This window comes from Polyodon spathula, chromosome 6 (genome assembly GCF_017654505.1).
Source record: "Polyodon spathula isolate WHYD16114869_AA chromosome 6, ASM1765450v1, whole genome shotgun sequence".
Taxonomy (NCBI): Eukaryota; Metazoa; Chordata; class Actinopteri; order Acipenseriformes; family Polyodontidae; genus Polyodon; species Polyodon spathula.
In genome coordinates, this window is record NC_054539.1 from 17,317,898 (window position 1) to 17,337,151 (window position 19,254).

The window sequence follows — 19,254 nt, forward strand, 5'->3', positions numbered from 1 at the left end:
TACGTCACCTACCAGCCCTGCTGCTGCCTTCCCCGTGCACGCTACAATATATAGTATCACTCATCTACTGACATAAAACATGGCAACATTATCTTGAAGTTTAATGAAGTTGAATGGACTCTCTGAGGCTTTGGGTCAGTATACCACTAAGATGTGGATTGGCTTACCAGGAAGGATGTGACTAAAAACCTATTCACAGTTCACACTACTTATAATGCACGATTGTCACATTTAGAAAATTAATTGATCATGTATTTTCAACACATTTTCATTGTGCATTGTATAGATACTGTAAATACTGTATAAAGGAATCTTTTTTTTTTTTACTGAAAAACAATCAGATTACTTTCAGGACAATGTCTTTGAATTCCTCATTCAAAAACGCTACGTGACACTGTGACCTCAACTCTGTTCCTTCTGCTCCACACATGGCTCACACAGTGATGCTTAATGTTGTGTTCATTCTAGTCCAACTAAGTTTATTGTTGAACTGATCAGTCCAGAGAATTGTACAACCAGGTATTTTACCGCTTAATTGAACTATAGTCCTGGACCGTAGCAAAGAGGAAGATACTACAGTTCCTTATCAACTTAAACCTGTTCTTTAGTTTAGAAATATTCACTTGGTCTCTAACACCAGGTAAACCAGCAGTTGCTAAAAGATAAGTTTGTTACTACTAGACAGCGACTAATTGTACAGCAGATTAAATGTGGTTATCTGATTGATTGAAAGCTGTCAGTCTGCAGACGCAAAAAATGAGTAAATCCTAGCCTCCTAGTTACGTCTCCAGGAAGTGACGCCTTCATTTTTTTTCACTTCAAACACAGACAGAGGCAGGGGTGGTGAGAGCGCTAATAAGGACAAGAACTTAACTTGAAAAACGCATTAACTAATTACAGTACACAGTTTTGTGTTCAGATTAATATTATCCTGCTGGAAGTTTACTGTTTTCTCAATTTATTTTGCATCCTGTAGGTAACTTCAACAGGTAAATTTCTGGTTACTTCCTCTTCTTAATTATTTTTAAAATGGTGCATGCTGAATCAACAGTGTTGATAAAACTTGCCACCGTCTTTGTAAAACGATTGAGTCATAGCTGACTTTTGACATGTCGAAAATATTATAATTTGCCTACTTTCTATATTTTAAAGTTCGTCATTGTTTTTGCAACAAACTTTTCATCCTAATTGCATTGTTTGGATTTTGTTGGAACTTTGTTCAGAATCCTTCCAGGATACCTTTGTCAAGAGCGTGAGCAGGAGGATCAAGGTGTGATTAAAATGAAACGTTTCTAGATCTTGTGTTAACAGTTGTTTTACTTACTGTTTTGAGAATGTACACTTTTTTTGTTCTTGTATCTCAGCACATGTATTTAGTCGGAGGGGTTTAACACTCGTCCTTGACGCCACTACACACACACACACACACACACACACACACACACACACACACACACACACACACACACACACACACACACACACACACACACACACACACACACACACACACACACACACACACACACACACACACACACACACACACACACACACACACACACACACACACACTTCTTAAAGCTACTTTTGTCATTAATTGTATTATACTTCGTTTTAATCGGCAAGACATGAAAAATGTAACTCAAGATACCCAAAATAACTAATGCACGTTTTATAGTACTACAATATCAGTCCCGAATCTTGCTTGAGTGTTTTTATGGATGACCAACGTAGGTAATAGTATGCATTGAAGTTACAGCATTACATTTTTGAGGGATTATACAGTATTCTGTGTAATCTGGCAAGTCTGATCTGCAGAGTCCATGGTAAATCTCAGCACGTGTGGTCATTTAACAGTAATAATGACGTGCTCCTGTTTTCGACAGGCAGCAGACACTGTTGAAAATGAGTCTCGTTGAAATCGGTGAAAATGTGAAACTTGCCCGAGAATATGCTTTACTTGGGAATTACAACTCTGCCATCGTCTATTATCAAGGAGTGCTTGAGCAGATGAGGAAATACCTGTTTTCTGTGAAAGACCCTTTATTACAACAAAAATGGCAACAGGTAATACGATGATACAAACAAATGTATTTGCATATGAAAATGTGGTCATTTTACATTATCCATAACAATTAGTAGGCTGTAGTTTGTTTGACTACCATACAAATATGCTAAAAGTATAGTATCAACACAAGCTCAGTGGTGCTGAACATGACGAGCAACTTTTGCTGAAAAAAGCACAGGCTGTAAAGGTTTAAATGTTTTTATTGTTAAACAAATATAAACATCTTACCTGGCATAGTAGTTTAACCAGCAATACCTGTTTTATCAAAGTATTACATTGACTAAAAAAAACAAAGAAGACTAATTTTTATGATGAATTGTAAACTCATATTTACAGCTGTACAGGTAAGATGAAACCGCACAATAAATGGCTTTTTTTTTTTCTTTTTAAACATGGCAATACATTAGGTTCACTTGTTTTTCTGGCAGGTCTGGCAAGAAATAAATGAAGAAAATAAACATGTCAAAGAAATTATGGCAACCCTGGATGGCTTTAAAGTAGAAAGCACTCCTGCTAAACCACTGAGTCAAGATGGAGACATTTGGCCAGTGCAAGTTGAACGCAGGTACTCGTTTTCAAAGCTACTTTTGGTTCACTGGCATATGATGATGCAGATTGAATATTACTGACTAGTTATTATTGACCTATCGGAGTTCTCTTTCCTATGGGATGGTCCGTCAGTAACAGTAGTGGTATAGACATTTCAAAAAAGCAACATGACTTTTGAACTAGCACCTTGGATTTAGTTTAATATGCAATTAATTGCCTGCTCTAAGTTCATCTGATACAATCCATGAATTACAAAGTCCACTTTTTCAGAACATACTATGACTAAAAAGCACTAAATACAGTACTTTTAAAATATCACATTCAGGAATACATTTGACTAGTTAAATGTGTTAGCGGGAACAACTATTTCTTTGTTTGAACAAAACAACTTCAGCATTAAGTCATGTGACCAGATTTTATCCACCGGCAGTGTGATATCTAAGTAGCATAGGGAGATAACAAAAGACAAGGGAAAGTAAATGGCCTTTTTAAGTTGCATCCCCATTGGAAACCATTGGCAGCAATTACAATTGTAACTTCACTGAGGTTTTAGATCTCGCACTACAATGACAAACCATTCTAAATGTTTAAACCACAATATGTTCTATGTACTGTGAACGGATTAAGTATGTTAATATTGGGTTGGATTTCGTCTGTTTTATTTAGATTTAAAGATATAATATTGTTAGAAATGTTAGGTGGCTAATCAAGCTGACTGTACTTTCTATTGTACTTCGTATGACAGACTGAACTTGTTTGCTTCAGGCCTGACTCACAAAAGAGTGTGCAAGAAATACACTTAGAGGTAACCACAAACACTTCTAAACATGCAGTAAATGTATCCCTCAAAGGTGAAACCATGAAAGAGTTGTATCACTAATGCTGTTTGCATTTTCTTCCTTATTTTATTTAAAGGCCATCACCCTGTCCTGTAAGACGACAGCCAGTTCAATACAATGATGCCAGACCTCACCACAACAACAGATTAAGTGTTGCTCAGAAAGGCCAACATTGGCAATCCCCTCGGAGTGCAAACAGTGACCGAGTGAGACCTGTCCGGGGGAAAGAGAGAAAGGAGGCACAGGGCAAAGCGAAAGATGATAAGGTAAATGTGTTATGAATAAAATAGTATGATTTTCATTAACTTCTTGACAGCTTCTCTAACAGTAGTCCAACCCAGTTAATTAATCATGCATTTTATTTATTTATTCATTGAAAAAAATATTATTTTAAATAGCTTTAGTATTTGGGAGGGGGGGACTATTTGAGTATAGTCTAAACTTTCCAAAGCCCTTATGGATCAGCTCATGTTTCTAGTAAACAGATAAGCCTAATTAATGTTTGTTTGTTTTTTTTTTTTATGTATTTATTGCAGAGAAAATCTGCTGCTTCTGCTGATGTTTCAGAATCAGAAGTGAAGAAATTTGATGGGACCGGATATGATAAAGACTTGGTAGAGGCCCTGGAAAGAGATATAATATCGCAAAATCCAAACGTTAAATGGTAAATGCATTGTTTCATTTAATCGTCTTTTACTTTCAGCATAGTGGGGAAAAGGAATTGGATTACTTTATAGCTTATTTTAGTAATTAAGGGGTCTTTCTATCTAAGTAATAAAGTCCACTCTACATTTTTGTTGTGTTGATTCCCAGTTCATTCTCTTCCAAATGGCCATTGGATTTTCTTACATACTTAGCTGGTGGTCTTTAATAATGAAAATCTTTTGCAGGGATGATATCGCAGACTTGGGAGAGGCAAAAAAACTGCTAAAAGAAGCTGTAGTTTTGCCCATGTGGATGCCAGAGTTCTTCAAAGGAATTAGACGACCGTGGAAGGTAATGTTACGGAGGGGTGGAGGCATGCTGGTAAAAGTCAAAATTTTGCATATTGTTTAGATTCATTAGTCCACAGTATTTATTTTTGACATATATACACACACACACTACTGTGCAAAATTTTTAGGCAGGTGTGAAGAAATGCTGTAAAGTAAGAATGTTTTCAAAAATAGACATGTTAATAGGTTATATTTATCAATTAACAAAATGCAAAGTGAGTGAACAGAAGAAAAATCTACATCAAATCAATATTCGGTGTGACCACCCTTTGCCTTCAAAACAGCATCAATTCTTCTAAGTACACTTGCACACAGTTTTTGAAGGAACTCGGCAGGTAGGTTGGCCCAAACATCTTGGAGAACTAACCACAGTTCTTTTGTGGATTTAGGCAGCCTCAGTTGCTTCTCTGTCTTCATGTAATCCCAGACAGACTCTGATGTTGAGATCAGGGCTCTGTGTGGGGCATACCATCACTTCCGGGACTCCTTGTTCTTCTTTACGCTGAAGATAGTTCTTAATGACTTTCGCTGTATGTTTGGGGTCATTGTCATGCTGCAGAATAAATTTGGGGCCAATCCGATGCCTCCCTGATGGTATTGCGTGATGGATAAGTATCTGCCTGCACTTCCCAGCATTGAGGAGACCATTAATTCTGACCAAATCCCCAACTCCATTTGCAGAAATGCAGCCCCAAACTTGCAAGAAACCTCCACCATGCTTCACTCTCATTTGTGTTCCGCTGTCCAGCCCTTCTGCGAACAAACTGCCTTCTGCTACAGCCAAATATTTCAAATTTTGACTCATCAGTCCAGAGCACCTGCTGCCATTTTTCTGCACCCCAGTTCCTGTGTTTTCGTGCATAGTTGAGTCGCTTGGCCTTGTTTCTACGTCGGAGGTATGGCTTTTTGGCCGCAAGTCTTCCATGAAGGCCACTTCTGACCAGACTTCTCTGGACAGTAGAAGGCTGTACCAGGGTCACTGTTTTCTGCCAATTCTGAGCAGATGGCATTGCTGGACATCTTCAGATTGCGAAGGGAAGTAAGCATGATGTGTCTTTCATTTGCTGCTGTAAGTTTCCTTGGCCGACCACTGGGTCTACGGTCCTCAGTGTTGCCCATTTCTTTGTGCTTCTTCAAAAAAGCTTGGACAGCACATCTGGAAACCCCTGTCTGCCTTGACATTTCTGCCTAGGAGAGACCTTGCTGATGCAGTATAACTACCTTGTGTCTTGGTGCTGTGCTCATTCTTGCCATGGTGTATAACTTTTGACAGTAAACTCTTCAGCAACCTCACCTTGTTAGCTGAGTTTGGCTATTCCTCACCCAGTTTTATTCCTCCTACACAGCTGTTTCTGTTTCAGTTAATGATTGTGTTTCAACCTACATATTGAATTGATTATCATTAGCACTTGTATAATTGTTTAATCATACACCTGACTATATGCCTACAAAACCCTGACTTTGTGCAAGTGTACCTAGAAGAATTGATGCTGTTTTGAAGGCAAAGGGTGGTCACACCAAATATGGATTTGATTTAGATTTTTCTTCTGTTCACTCACATTGCATTTAGTTAATTGATAAATATAATTTATTAACATGTCTATTTTTGAAAGCATTCTTACTTTACAGCATTTTTTCACACCTGCCTAAAACTTTTGCACAGTACTGTGTGTGTGTGTGTGTATATATATTATATCCCATTACAGTAAAAAGTACCGTGGGCATTTGTTTGATCTACTGTCTGAACCTGTTCTTCTACCTAGTTTTATATGTGATTTAAAAGTAAAGACTTTATATAACTTGGTGTACTGTATTAACATTTTAAAATACAATACATGTTTGATAGTGTTTCTAGGAAAACTGTGCAACAGATAATGGTTTATGTAATTATTGGTTTTAAAGGAGCAAGCGGCTCCTAAATGGATATCTGCAGTATACAAAAAAGGGTTTGTTTTAAGTTGTTTTGGTGTTGGTAATTTAAATAGGTAATGGGTTGGGATTGTTATATTTGTGCACTGAATACAAAATTTGTTATACAATCTTCTTACTTTTACAGGGGGTGTTGATGGTTGGCCCTCCTGGAACAGGAAAAACACTGCTGGCCAAAGCTGTAGCCACTGAATGTAAAACAACCTTTTTCAATGTTTCTTCATCAACACTTACTTCCAAGTACAGAGGGGAGTCTGAGAAATTAGTGCGTCTCTTATTTGAAATGGTAAAGACGAATATTTTATCAATACATTTTTTTGAAGGTTAACGATGAAGTGAAAAATAATAAATACAGTATGGCAAATCCTTCGTTTACTTTTTTTTTAAATTGAAAACTAAGAGAAATGTAAATGGGAATAAGGAGCGATGCATTTCTTTTTTTAACTTGTCCGCTTTACTGCTGTAATCCATATAATGAACAACCACCCCCCTAAATAAGAGTTGACATTAAAGTTTGAAATAAAATATTGTAGGCCTCCATTTGTCTTAAGTTCTGTTTTATACTAAATATGATCATTTGAAATTACGGTTGGACTGTATCCTGGGGGGATGGGGTTAAAAGGTTCAGGGTTGTGGGTTGTTTTTTTTAATTAAATTATATATATAATTTATATATATATATATATATGTGTGTGTTTGTATGACAGCACTCGGATATCCAACTTTTTAAAATCAGAAATTTCTGCTACACTTCTTTATTTCTAATTAGCAGCTGGGTCACTTATACAGAATTGTGATTACTGTTGGAGGTTTGCTTGGTTCTCTATTCATCGTTTCACTAGGCAAGATTCTACGCTCCTACTACTATATTCGTTGATGAGATTGACTCGATCTGCAGCCGCAGAGGGACGTCGGAAGAACACGAGGCCAGCAGAAGGGTGAAAGCAGAGCTATTAGTTCAGATGGATGGTGAATATAACTGATATTTATTTACCTTATACCTCAGAAATGTGTGAAGTTTTCAAACAGTTCTATAAATTGTAATTCACCACTGGCTTGTGCAATATTAGTAGTTTTTTTGTATTTATTTTTTAAACAAAATATTCAGTCTTTTGACATCCTTTTTGGCTAACACTTCTGCTACTGGAGTATGTATTAAGCTCATAAAATACTTTTCAGTTAAGCTAAATGAAGTCTGTGCTCGTGATCAGGTGTCATGTAGTTCTGTGCTGTAGGTGTTGGAGGGGCGTCAGACAATGAAGATCCTTCAAAAATGGTTATGGTTCTTGGAGCCACCAACTTTCCCTGGGACATAGATGAGGCTCTTAAAAGACGATTAGAAAAAAGGATTTACATCCCCTTGCCTTCAGGTATTCATTGAATGTTTCAAAAACCTTTACTTGCACAAATATCACACTTTAACCTACCAGTTATGACACATTTTCTCTTTACTAAGATCAAAGTAATTCTACAAAAATTGTTAATACAAGTTCCATAGTTGAGTGTTGAAGCACAGTGAGCTAGGAGGAATCAGACTAGGTAGATTTTGGTAGTTAAAACTGTGCAATACTATTTTTGCAAGTGAACTGTGTTTTTCATTTAAATATATACTGAATTGGTTGTTTTGTTTTCAGCTGAAGGCAGGGAAGAACTCCTAAAAATAAACCTGAAAGAGCTAGAATTGGCGAGTGATGTTGATCTAACTAAAATAGCGGAGCAGATGGATGGTTATTCTGGTGCCGACATTACAAATGTGTGCCGGTGGGTACCTACGTTGTGACCACTTAATGTATAAAACTGACACACTTGACTGTATGAGTACTGGTGTTCATTTGTTCTAATTTGAAATGTCTCTTTTTTTTTTTTTAATTTCAGGGATGCCTCGCTGATGGCAATGCGACGTCGTATTGAAGGTCTGATGCCAGAAGAAATCCGAAACATTTCCAAAGAGGAAATGCACATGCCAACCACCATGAACGATTTTGAAATCTCTTTAAAAAAGGTCTCTAAATCAGTGTCTGCTACAGACATTGAAAAATATGAGGCGTGGATTGCAGAATTTGGGTCTTGCTGAGACTGGTCTTTAATAAGCTCAAGTTGCAGCTAATATTGAGAGGATATGCTTTAGTGTTACTTGAGAAATTGTAGCCTCGCACTCTTATCAATACAATTTTAAAAAGTAAAACTGGGCATCTTGATGTTGCTACTGGGGTGTAATTTTGTTGTTCATATTCAATTGCAAGGGCCAGTAACTTTCATCTAGATGAAGTGATTATATTACTAATGTGTGTTGTTTTTTTAATTAAAAAAAAAAAACATGGTACTTTTCAAAATGACTTCTGTAAAAGTACTTCATAAAATATGAAACTAGATTTGTGGAATTTAATAAAGATTTAATAAAGTTGTTAAAAAAAAAAAAAAAAAAAAAAAAAGACTGTTTATACTTTTTAACCAATTCAACAAAATGTAGATTTTGCGCATGACTCAACTGTTATTCTTAAATGATTTTACTATACAACTGCCTTTTGCTTTCCGAATTTATAGCACAGAAATATTTTTAGAAACAACAACTAACACTAAAGCCAGAACATGTCACGACCCAGATAATCTCTTAACCACACAAAAGAAAGTGTAAACTAAATATAATACTAATATAGAAATAACTACTCTATGTAAATGTTATAATCAAAGTGTGTTTGTGGCACATCACTGCCTCATTGAATTAGTAACACTAACATGAATTTTATTCTAGTGGGCATAGGAGTAGATTATATAATATGTTAACACAAGATAATCCAAAATACGAAACACTTCAATAAGAAGTTTTATTTTTCTCTTTTTTGAGCAGTAGCGAACGATACACCATTGAATACATTTTGGTCATTTTAATTTTCAACAAAACATTTGCAGAAATGTAACACACTATGCCATGCTTCCATTAACATTTACACAAATTAATGGTCCTGGGAAGATATGAAAAGGGGCACACTATAAGCATTAAGAATGTAACATAATGGGTCAGATTTAATTTACATTAACAGCAACACAACTTATGCAAAAAAAAAAAAAAAGTGCTATCAGAACAAAAAATATGGCCAGGGCTCCCAATACTTTGTCTTTCATCTTGTCTGTGAATTTATTGGGAAACACCAGTGTTGACATAAAACTTAAATAATGAAAGACTTTTTGCACGGTTGTGAAAGAAAATGGAACACAATCCAAAATTATTTGGAAAGCGAGATAAATCATCATCTTTAGTTAAATATATCCTATTGTAACCCCCACCTGCCTATGAAATGCATTTTGCAGAGTGCAATATACTGTATGCTGCTACTGTACAGGTGTACAAGGAGGTACAGCTACATAGGCGTACTATGTGTAGCTTGTGCACTAAAGGTATTAAAGATTGAACTCATTACTAAGTGTTGGTTTATTTGGCTGTTTTCCCAAATGTTATCAGGTATATCATGCAGGCACAAAAAAAAAGTAATGACAAATTGTGTTTCATCTGGTGTCAACAGTGCAACCATCTTGTGCAAATGTGGTTTATACCATTTCTACAGGTAATAATGTCTTTCATGGTTGCATTTTGAAAGTGATTTCTGTGATGGAGTAGTTATTCGGTAATGTTAATGTATTGGGTGCATTAAACATTGGTATACAAAACCCATTCAGCTTGTTAATTAGCATTAAGGCATTTTGTTTTCTGTACTAAATAAATACGGCCGTATAATGTATTAAGCTAAATTACCAATATTTATTTAAAAACTTATAATAATCAGAACTGGGAATTAAATGTGAGCTAATGTCAAGAAACTAAAAAAATAACACTGTTTTCTAATTAAATTAATCATCCACATTGTAATTAATGATAGTATTCTGAGTGGAGGTCCACGTGTTTCTGTAACAAGATCCACTGAAATTATTGACAAAGCTTTTTGTTGGTATTGTTGACCAGTACTTGAAATGTGCTCTTTAAGGGCTTGTAATCTCTTCATCTGTTTCCATCTCTAAGTGATCCAGAAGTAATGGTTTACCCTCCACAGGCAATTCCAATGGCATCATTGTAACAGGATCAAGTTTTAAAACTCCCCTTTAAGAAAAGACAATGTCAGCATTATATTTAGATTAGTGTTATTTAAAAATAAATAAATAAATATTTATCACAATTGGATAAGAGTCTATGTTTAAAAATGTACAGAACCATAACAGATGTCAAGAAAAAGTCTCCACTGCCAACATTCACAGCATGCTGAACAGTCGCATGAACAATGCAAAGTTTAATCAAATACAGGCAAGCAGTTGCAAAAATATAACCTAGAGTACAAAGACTGGTTTGTTTCCATATTTTAGGTTTATATGTGTGTGTGTGTGTGTATAATTATTTATTAGACTTTAAATACTCACTTGTGCTCGCACGTTGGGAAAATCAGGTCAAGGACTTTAACAATGACAGCTGACCCAACAACACCCACCACCACCACCCACATGATCAGGAAGAACAATGGGAGGGATTCAGCCCAGAATCGATGCAGCCTCTCTCTCAGCTGCTCCACCCACTGACACACTGCCTGGAAAGACAACCCAAAGTCATTTCATGCCCAGAAAGTCAACATTTTACAAATTATTTCTCCAATTCTCCAGGCAGTGGCCTGTTACCTAATTGATAGAAAAGTCTCTTAAAAATGTATGTTACTGTGTTTCACTTCTCTATCTCTCCATTTATTTCTTGCTGCTGTATGATAAAATAAATGTGTTTATTTTTTTTTGGTTAGGGCACTTCTTGTTCAATTGCATGCAATTAGCTGCTTTACATTTGTTTATAAGAAATGCTGCATTTAGCAGTCTTGACAGCTCACTTATCTGTGAGTAATTACATTATAGGAAGACAGTGGCTGTGATCTCAGGGGGACCTCTGGCAGTTTGCCAGAAGGTCCATGTTCATCTGCTGTTATTTCTTCATCATACAAGAAGTCAGGTGCCAGTCTCAATGGCGTCTCAGGTAGCTTGCCAGGAGCTGCCTCCTCTTCCACTGTGGTTTCATCTTGTTTTATGAGGTAATGACTAGTTGTCATTGTTTGAGCAGGACTTTGATCATCGACTGCAAAAAGACATAGATTAATGAATTAATTTTTATTAATAAATACAAATAAAATAACAACAACCAAGAAATTGTTTTTTTGTGAACAAAAACAGCATAGCTGGTAGACTCAAGGGGTATCAAGGGGTATATCACATGAGATGGTATATAAACATGAAGTATGGAAATGTGAAAAAAATAAATCTGTATGATTGACAGGTCAAAAAGGTTAAAAAAAAAAAAAAAAGTGGCAGTGAAAAGGTTATTTTCTATTAAGCACCACCTGTAAAAGACTTATTGAGAGAATCACAGAATGCAGCTTGTAAATTTCACAACAAGAAAGCTGCATTTCCTTCACATTACAAATCAGTGGAAATTAACCTCAGCATGGAGTGATTTAAAAGCAGCCTGAAAGCAAATTTTAATTTCACTGGGGGTGTTGACAATTTTTTTTACTGACGTACTGCTATAACGAGGATGGAAACTAAACATAAAACTAGCAAATACAAATACAACTTAATTCACGTGACCCTTCCTTAACCACTGTACATACTGGGATATGTACTTCTGTCAAGTTAAATCAGATCTTGCCCAGGACTACAATCCCACAGAGGTTATGCAGCAAGGATAAAAATAAGATCCGATAAATAAATCAAAGTTAAAATATGAGAGTTTTTTTGTTTAATCGTGACAGGTTCTATATTAAAAATATAATGCCAGATTGTTATTCAGTAATCTGAGGGATGGCTTTCCTTTGTTTTGTGTAATAAACATGTTTCATTCCATTAATATCTAACAAGTTAAAACATCTTAAAGTGTGTTACACAGAAAAGTACCTGCACAACCAAAAAGTCACACCAACACTGCGGCCATCTTAGGTCACAGGCCAAAGTGAACAGTGCCATTAGATTTTACCCACAGAGTTTCCAGAACGCTGAAAATGTGAAGGTGCCAGGTTCACCAGAGCAGAAATAGCAGCAACTGCTGGGTTAATCAACCTTAGGGGTTGATTAATAAGGTGCCAGACAGTGTTCTCTACCCTATTTTGTATTGGGATGCATTAGAACATTCTCACCAATTATATTTGCTGCCTCCTATGTACTGTGTCGTTGCATTTATTATTCTTATTCATTTTTCGTAAAACACAAACATGATTGTTGAATACACAGCTGGTAGCAAAAGTAATTATGCCAGCCTCAGTGGGCAGTCATGTAGAATTGTTTGTCCAAGGAAAACACTATATCAGCCCTACAGGAACACTTTGTTATTTACTCCTGTTTCAGATAGAACACATTTCAATTAATTTTGTTTCCTACATCCTTAAAATTACATCAAATAAATCTTAAATGACAGTGTACCATGGTCAGGTTGGAAAAAAACAAACAAATCATAAATGTATTTATTTTCTAGAAATTCAACTGCTGCCTGGTTTGTACCTTTTTCTGAAGGGTTCGGAACTGTAAATACAATATCGTTGTCCCTGGGAATGCTGTATAACATGCTTTCCTTCATAGGGTAGGAGTAGCTGGATTCCCTAAGCTTCTGGAATTCCTTATTCATCAAGATATTCACTTCATACATCTCTGTCTGCTGCACCTGTGGAACAAAAGCATGTATATGTTATATACCAGTACAGAGCATGGGATTTAAGTATATACCCTTTAATGTATTTTTCTCTGCTGCAGAAACAAACATGTTTACCTGTTTTCCTTCTACTTCAGTCACCTCTTCATTAAACACAAGGAGCTGCACAACAGGCTCGCTTTCTAAAGGCCACTGGCGAACCAGCACACGAACACCAATCATCACAAAACGACCTGGTTCATCTGCCTTACTGAGGTTTCCACCTTCCACTGAAAAGGCAAGGGGAACATAATGCTCTAACTTGAAGACAATGAAACACACAAACTACTATATAAAATACAACAATAACATTTGGTATTAACGTGGAACATAATATTGGGTGTGTGTTTCCATCATCATAATATAATTGACTCAATAGTCCTTCCAGGACAGAACCACATAGTTTGCATCTCATTTTCAATGGGGCTGTAGTACACAAAAGCAGCACTAAGTCAAATGATATTTCAAGCAGAACACTTGGAGCTGGTTTGACTACCTAATGTTACTTGGTGCTAATCATGATCTGTGAAACCAGCCCTTGGTTATTGTTTTGCTGTTAATCTTTTTTTTTTTTTTTTTTAAGACTATATGTTCAGTTTGACTTAGGAGAAATTCATACTTCCTGCCACAAAGCAAGAAATTAGCTTCCTGGTGATAGACTCCACCTGAACCACACACCTGCATTCTACAGGAACCCCATATGCAGGTGATAGGTGAAGTCCTATTGTAAGACAGGTGCACTCAACTAGCAATGTAAAAGATATGGGATAAAGTTAAAAAGCCAACAACTGATATGCTAAGAAAAAAAAAAAAAAAAAAAAAAAAAAAAAAGAGTCTTGGTTTTTGCTTCTTTAACTGCGAGTGACTTTTCCAGTATAAGGAAAGGTGGTCTTTAAAATGAAGAGATTGGGAGTTTACAGATATACTCACACAGCTGTGCCCTGCAGTTTAATCTTGTGACCCCAGAAAGCTTGACTGGTATGTTGTTCACATAGACTTGGTCGTCAACTGCCGAAATGTTAAAGTTAATCTAAATTTAAGAAGATGAATTAGGTGTAAATTGTATAAGTGAAATCTTTGAAGTAAATCATTGCATGCACTTACTGCACTTCCAGCATAAAGACCATAGGCCTGTTTGATGTGTAGTTGAGCTGCTGTGTTTAATCTCTTACTTGTCATTTAGGTATGTTTACATTTCATAATCTTTTGTTGTGCAAAGAAAATAACATTTTCACAGGATTATCATGAGTATAAAATATACAATGCACAACTACTAACACAATAGCAAGTAGTCACAGCACCATTACAGATGCTTGTCAAACAATGTGCTCACTTTTAACACCCAGTCTAATGAGTCATTACAATGAAACTAGCACTGACACATCAATGGAATACCACAAGTTTCAACTAATATACTTCATTAAGGAGACATTTTATACATAAAATAATTTGTACCACTTCTGTATATTACAGATACAGTAACAGGCAATGTCTCATTTCCTGAAAGGTCAGTATGACTGGAATATTTGAGCTGTGGCCAAGGTGGCTGCTTTACATACAGCTGCTACTTATTCCAGGGGGCTAGTGGCTGCAGTGTGCTCAAATGGCAACCTATTTGTATGCATTGTGTGAAACAGGATGACAGTGACCGCTTGGTTATTGGGTTGCAGTCTGTTTAAAATACATTTAAAAAGGCTCATTTTTCTTGTTTTGCTATGCAAGGCTGAATTGCTTATTTGTAATTTAAAGAAAACAGAACATTACGGAACATGAAAGACAGCTTTTCAACCAACCTAACAAACTGCCATCACAAAAAACAGCGGGCTTGGTCTAAACTATGTAAACAAAAACACTAATTCAGGATGTGGTAGAAAGGTGTGTCCCACCATCCTGTGCAACTTCCTGCACAATGTTCTAGTGATAACAGTACTCATGCCAACTGATTTAAAGTGTTCCTTAACAAGCTGTAGGGTTTAAAAGTCTTGTTCCTGCTTTGCTGTACCTATTATTGCAATATCCAACTTAACTGCAATGGTTTTTATATTTGTATTAACATATCCCTGGTCAAAATGTCTTCTGAATTCACAACATGGGATCCTGGAATCCAGCCTGTTCAGTCAGAAACATTTAACTGGTCCCTAACTCCTCTCCAAAAGTTCAGCATTTTGATTGGTTCATCTGTCCTACCTGCTCGATCTGGTACAGGTTCAGAGGGGTGGAGCAGGTTTATGAATATGCATCACAAGCTCTGTATAATCATAACATCCGCTTTACAGACCCCCGCCCAGTTAGAGTGAAGATGTAATATGTACAAAGGGTGAACTTCCAACCATATAAAAATATTTTTGTACTCAGAATGTGCATAAGACATTGGCACATAGATTTTATAACCTATGCAGTGAAATCTACTGTCCGTCTAAACAGGGTTGTGTTGCTTAGCATGTCAAATTCTTGCTTAAGGTTTCATTACTGGTTTTTATTCCATCCTAACTTACCAAAATTATGTATTTATTTATTCCTTGCCATTATACAGGGCTTATCATTCATATTCATAAACCTGTTCCCTCCCCTCTGAACCTGTGCCACAGCGAGCAGGTCAGACAGATGGACCAATCAAAATGCTGAAGTTTATGAGTCGAGAACCACTATAATGTTTCTGACTGAAGCCTCCGATGTGAATTCAGAAGACATTTTGATGGGAAGACCCGGTGCATAACCAATGTGAAATGAAATCAGCCTAACTGGTCAAAACTGACTTGTGACCAGGGATATGTTCCTACAAATATCAAAACAATTATGATTGATTATGCAGGGATACATATAACAAAGCGGAAAGCTTGGGAAAGCACTGCATTGTGTTGTAAACCCGACAGCCTGTTCAGTAACACTTAATACTGAATTGCAGGCCTTCTCTCTTCTGCCCTTCTAGGGTAAAATACATCACATGAGCTTTCCTGGAAGAGGTACGAGACTGCTGAATGACCAAGCTTACTCCAACACACTTCCAGAAGAGGTAGAGGAATGCAAATTATATAGTGGCTTCTGACAAAGGATTGACCTTGAATGTTTGTCAGTCTAGCTTTTAATAGTTTTGTATGCCCAACAACACTAGCACCAATTAGCACTAATCTTTGATTAACTACAGTATTGGTACCTTAGGCAATAGTCCAAGATTAGTTCTAAATCAGTCAGTACTATGAAATATTTAATTTAAAATAGTTTTTGTTCTAAAAAGATCGGATATATACAGCCCCTTTGGGATATAAATGGTTAATGGCATACCTGTAGGACATTGGCTTCTTCCGTTTCTCCCACTGTTGTCACATTGATCATTACACTCTCCTGCAAATTTCAAGAAACATAAACGCTACATCTACGACTGCATTTACAAACATCCATCTATAACCACAAGAATAATACATATTGACACAATGGATCCCTGGAAGCAAAACATGCGTATTCATTTAGTGCGTTTCAGCTCACTGAGATGGCAATATATACTTGCACTACCCAACATTTACAGATTGCATTTATCAATGGTGTAATTCTGAAATCGTCAGTGTATAGACGTGAATCAACTGAAGAACACAATCCTTGGGGAAGAGAAACTCTACTTCCCAATTATAATGTATAAAGAAAACCTGTAGTGCTAAAAATCTTCAAGTAGTCCATTAGATCGAAATCCTGAGAGGGTTATTCCTATGCTGTTAAGATAATAGTCATACTGTATGCTGTAAACGTATACATTACCGAAATACAGTTAATAAGGTCCTGTTTTATTTAAGGGAAAGCACAGCATTGTGCAATCTATGCGCATTGAAGTTAAACGTCTTCTCGGGCAATAGTATAATGGCAACAGTCACTGTAATTTAATATCGTTACAAAAAAAAAAAAAAATACGTTTAAAATGTTTTTATACTTACCCTATCGAGTTCTATTGCCACTGCATCTTTGAAAATAACTAAAATAAACACAACATAAACAGCTAAATAGAGCTGCATCAGCCCCTTCTCCATCTTGCCTGTGTGAGTATTTACATCCTGGCTGAAGCACCCTGGGTATAATCAAACACAAAACTTTAAAGGGCCAGTGAAGCATTTAAAGCAATGTGTTCGTTTTTTCTTCTTTCAGTTGGCAGTATATTGTACAACAACCTATGGAGCATAATTATTCAGCATAAATGTTGTTTATTGTTTAAAGTAGGCTAACAATAAGTTTAATGTACATGTGTGTTTGTCACAATGACATTCTTATGAAAATGTAATAAAACTTACATTTAGAATAAAATATCAAACCATGAGCCAAAAACTATTTGGGAAGGTAGCAATGCAGTGGGGGCAAGGGAGGCAGGCGCTCCTCGAAATATCAGGGGTGAGGGGTGAGGGGTGAGGGGTGAGGGGAGAGTGGAGAAGGGATTCAGTGAGTAACAGGAAAATATTTTCCTCCAGGGTTTCTGTGACGTCATAAATTACGAGACCGAAGGAATTGTTTTCCTGTAACTCACTGAAGAGGCCTATTATTTTTTTTATATAATACATGGATACCCTTGTGATGATAATATTAAAGAAGACGAGGTTCAACAGTAGTCTAATCTTTTTTTTTTTTTTTTTAACGAATTGTTATTTTGTTGATCATTAATGAACATTTCTGTTCTGTGGGTGTTGTCGAATGATTGAAAAAGAAACATTTTGTGTTTAAATTGAAAATGATGATCTCGAAGAGTCGAATGGGTCGAAGTTCAAATATGTTTTCCTAGAGGAATTGTCAACTTTTGACGACACTGTTATTTTATCACTGTTTTTTTTTTCTTCAAAAAAAAAAAAAAAAAACTTTCCCAAAGTAAGGTTAAATAAGGAAGGCTGGTATGAGTGGTATATAAATGAGGAGGTAGCATAATAATAAGGCTTTTTATAGGGCATTCAACACTTAAAAAACACTATACGCTTGGAGCGCATGAGAATGGGGTTTGAATGTAGTGTAAACTAAAGGAAACAGTGGAGCATGTGATGGCTGCATGTGTTATGTTAGAGAAGATCTATAGAAAGAATTTAGGGCTTTCAGTATTTCCAATGTTTTAAAATATGAAATAGGTGATGAAGGTAAAATAGATAAAGGTATTATTGGGAGTATTGGAAAATATATTAGAAAAAACGGAAGATTTAAAAAATGTATAACATGTAGATAGGTATTTTAAGTGTTCACAGCAGTTTTAATTTACAATCCTGAACAGTAGGTGGCGACAGTAAGTTTCGACAGAAACTAGGTGGCCATAAACCGAATACAAGAAACGCCGCCGTCTCCTGCTGAATCGCTGATTTACTGAGTATGCGCGATTATGAGGTTTAAAAAACAAACAAAAAAACAAACAAACAAACTTTTGGGACGGTAGTAAACGATAGCGTGGGAAGTACTGTTTAGTCTCCATTAAACTCGTTAATCGAAGCCAGCATTGTTGACGTGCGTGGATTATAGGAGGTAGTTTTCCGCTGCGTTTCTACTGATTGGAAACGCCTTTCAGTGTGTAACAGATAAACTACTATTCCCAGAAAACACTGCGCGCCTGTATTTTGTGACAACGGTAGCGCCAGTAAAAAGTGAGATGTATTTTCAGAGTTTCATATTATGATACCGCTTCTTTCTCTGGGAACAAATCTAGTTGCGGTTTTTTTCTTCTCTCTGTTAGTGTTTGTTAGAAGTCATATTTAGATTATTTTAACTCTCCCCCAGCATTATTTATTCACCCTCTTTTCACCTGTACAGTATATAATTACTTTGTTGGTCATTTATTTAAGTTTATCAAATTAAATCAAAGGATGTGCTTTTTTCTCCTGCTTTAACAACTTTGTTTAGAAAATACTGTACGCAAAGTATGTTAGTGACGTGGTCTTGAAGTCTAAGTGTGTAACAATTAAGTATAAACTATGATGGACAACTGTTTTCTTTTCTCAGTGTTGACTAGTGGAGAAATTGTGTTTAACAGCCGAACTGGTGTAAAATCTGTTTACTCTGCACTTGTAGATCTGCCCCACTGGACTTGCCTGACCAACGCACCACATTACTGGATCCTCAGCTGATGCAGTATCCTTGCACTATTGCACCACTAATATGTCATTGTAGAGATAACTTGTTCTGTTCCTAACTTGTTGCATCCTAGCTCATACTATATTT

At 36.3% G+C, this 19,254-nt stretch overlaps 2 protein-coding genes across 4 annotated transcripts; one reads left to right on the plus strand and one right to left on the minus strand.

The window, feature by feature from the left end:
- Nucleotides 1-803: 803 nt before the first annotated feature.
- On the plus strand, nucleotides 804-9,116 carry LOC121316939 (katanin p60 ATPase-containing subunit A1-like). 3 transcript variants are annotated; one of them, XM_041252330.1, is made up of 12 exons: nucleotides 804-989; nucleotides 1,224-1,270; nucleotides 1,890-2,070; nucleotides 2,479-2,636; nucleotides 3,536-3,725; nucleotides 3,996-4,123; nucleotides 4,350-4,455; nucleotides 6,511-6,669; nucleotides 7,226-7,352; nucleotides 7,619-7,753; nucleotides 8,018-8,144; nucleotides 8,259-9,116. In XM_041252330.1, exons 3-12 carry the CDS (start codon nucleotides 1,909-1,911, stop codon nucleotides 8,455-8,457), a joined length of 1,491 nt encoding a protein of 496 aa, XP_041108264.1. In that variant the 5' UTR covers nucleotides 804-989; nucleotides 1,224-1,270; nucleotides 1,890-1,908; the 3' UTR covers nucleotides 8,458-9,116. The 3 variants fall into 3 exon arrangements, with proteins under 3 accessions (XP_041108264.1, XP_041108263.1, XP_041108265.1); XM_041252329.1 differs by lacking the exon at nucleotides 1,224-1,270 and having other exon boundaries at nucleotides 805-989; XM_041252331.1 differs by lacking the exon at nucleotides 1,224-1,270 and having other exon boundaries at nucleotides 805-989; nucleotides 2,500-2,636.
- A 78-nt stretch (nucleotides 9,117-9,194) lies between these two features.
- Nucleotides 9,195-17,138, minus strand: ginm1 (glycoprotein integral membrane 1). Its single transcript, XM_041252333.1, has 8 exons — nucleotides 17,010-17,138; nucleotides 16,369-16,428; nucleotides 14,017-14,116; nucleotides 13,165-13,316; nucleotides 12,900-13,059; nucleotides 11,261-11,484; nucleotides 10,791-10,954; nucleotides 9,195-10,476 (listed from the first exon to the last, which is right to left on the minus strand). The coding sequence occupies exons 1-8, from the start codon at nucleotides 17,100-17,102 to the stop codon at nucleotides 10,359-10,361; spliced, it is 1,071 nt and encodes a 356-aa protein (XP_041108267.1). The 5' UTR covers nucleotides 17,103-17,138; the 3' UTR covers nucleotides 9,195-10,358.
- Between the last annotated feature and the right edge of the window lie 2,116 nt (nucleotides 17,139-19,254).

What these genes read in the sequence shown, in the direction of transcription:
- LOC121316939 (XM_041252330.1), top strand. Translation starts at nt 1,909, where the DNA reads ATGAGTCTCGTTGAAATCGGTGAAAATGTGAAACTTGCCCGAGAATAT. An exon ending in CAAAATCCAAACGTTAAATG is followed by an intron (nt 4,124 to 4,349) that starts GTAAATGCATTG and finishes AATCTTTTGCAG; the next exon opens with GGATGATATCGCAGACTTGG. An exon ending in TTACATCCCCTTGCCTTCAG is followed by an intron (nt 7,754 to 8,017) that starts GTATTCATTGAA and finishes TTTTGTTTTCAG; the next exon opens with CTGAAGGCAGGGAAGAACTC.
- ginm1 (XM_041252333.1), bottom strand. Translation starts at nt 17,102, where the DNA reads ATGGAGAAGGGGCTGATGCAGCTCTATTTAGCTGTTTATGTTGTGTTT. An exon ending in AAGAAGCCAATGTCCTACAG is followed by an intron (nt 14,117 to 16,368) that starts GTATGCCATTAA and finishes TCTTAAATTTAG; the next exon opens with ATTAACTTTAACATTTCGGC. An exon ending in AGCCACTGTCTTCCTATAAT is followed by an intron (nt 10,955 to 11,260) that starts GTAATTACTCAC and finishes TTGTCTTTCCAG; the next exon opens with GCAGTGTGTCAGTGGGTGGA.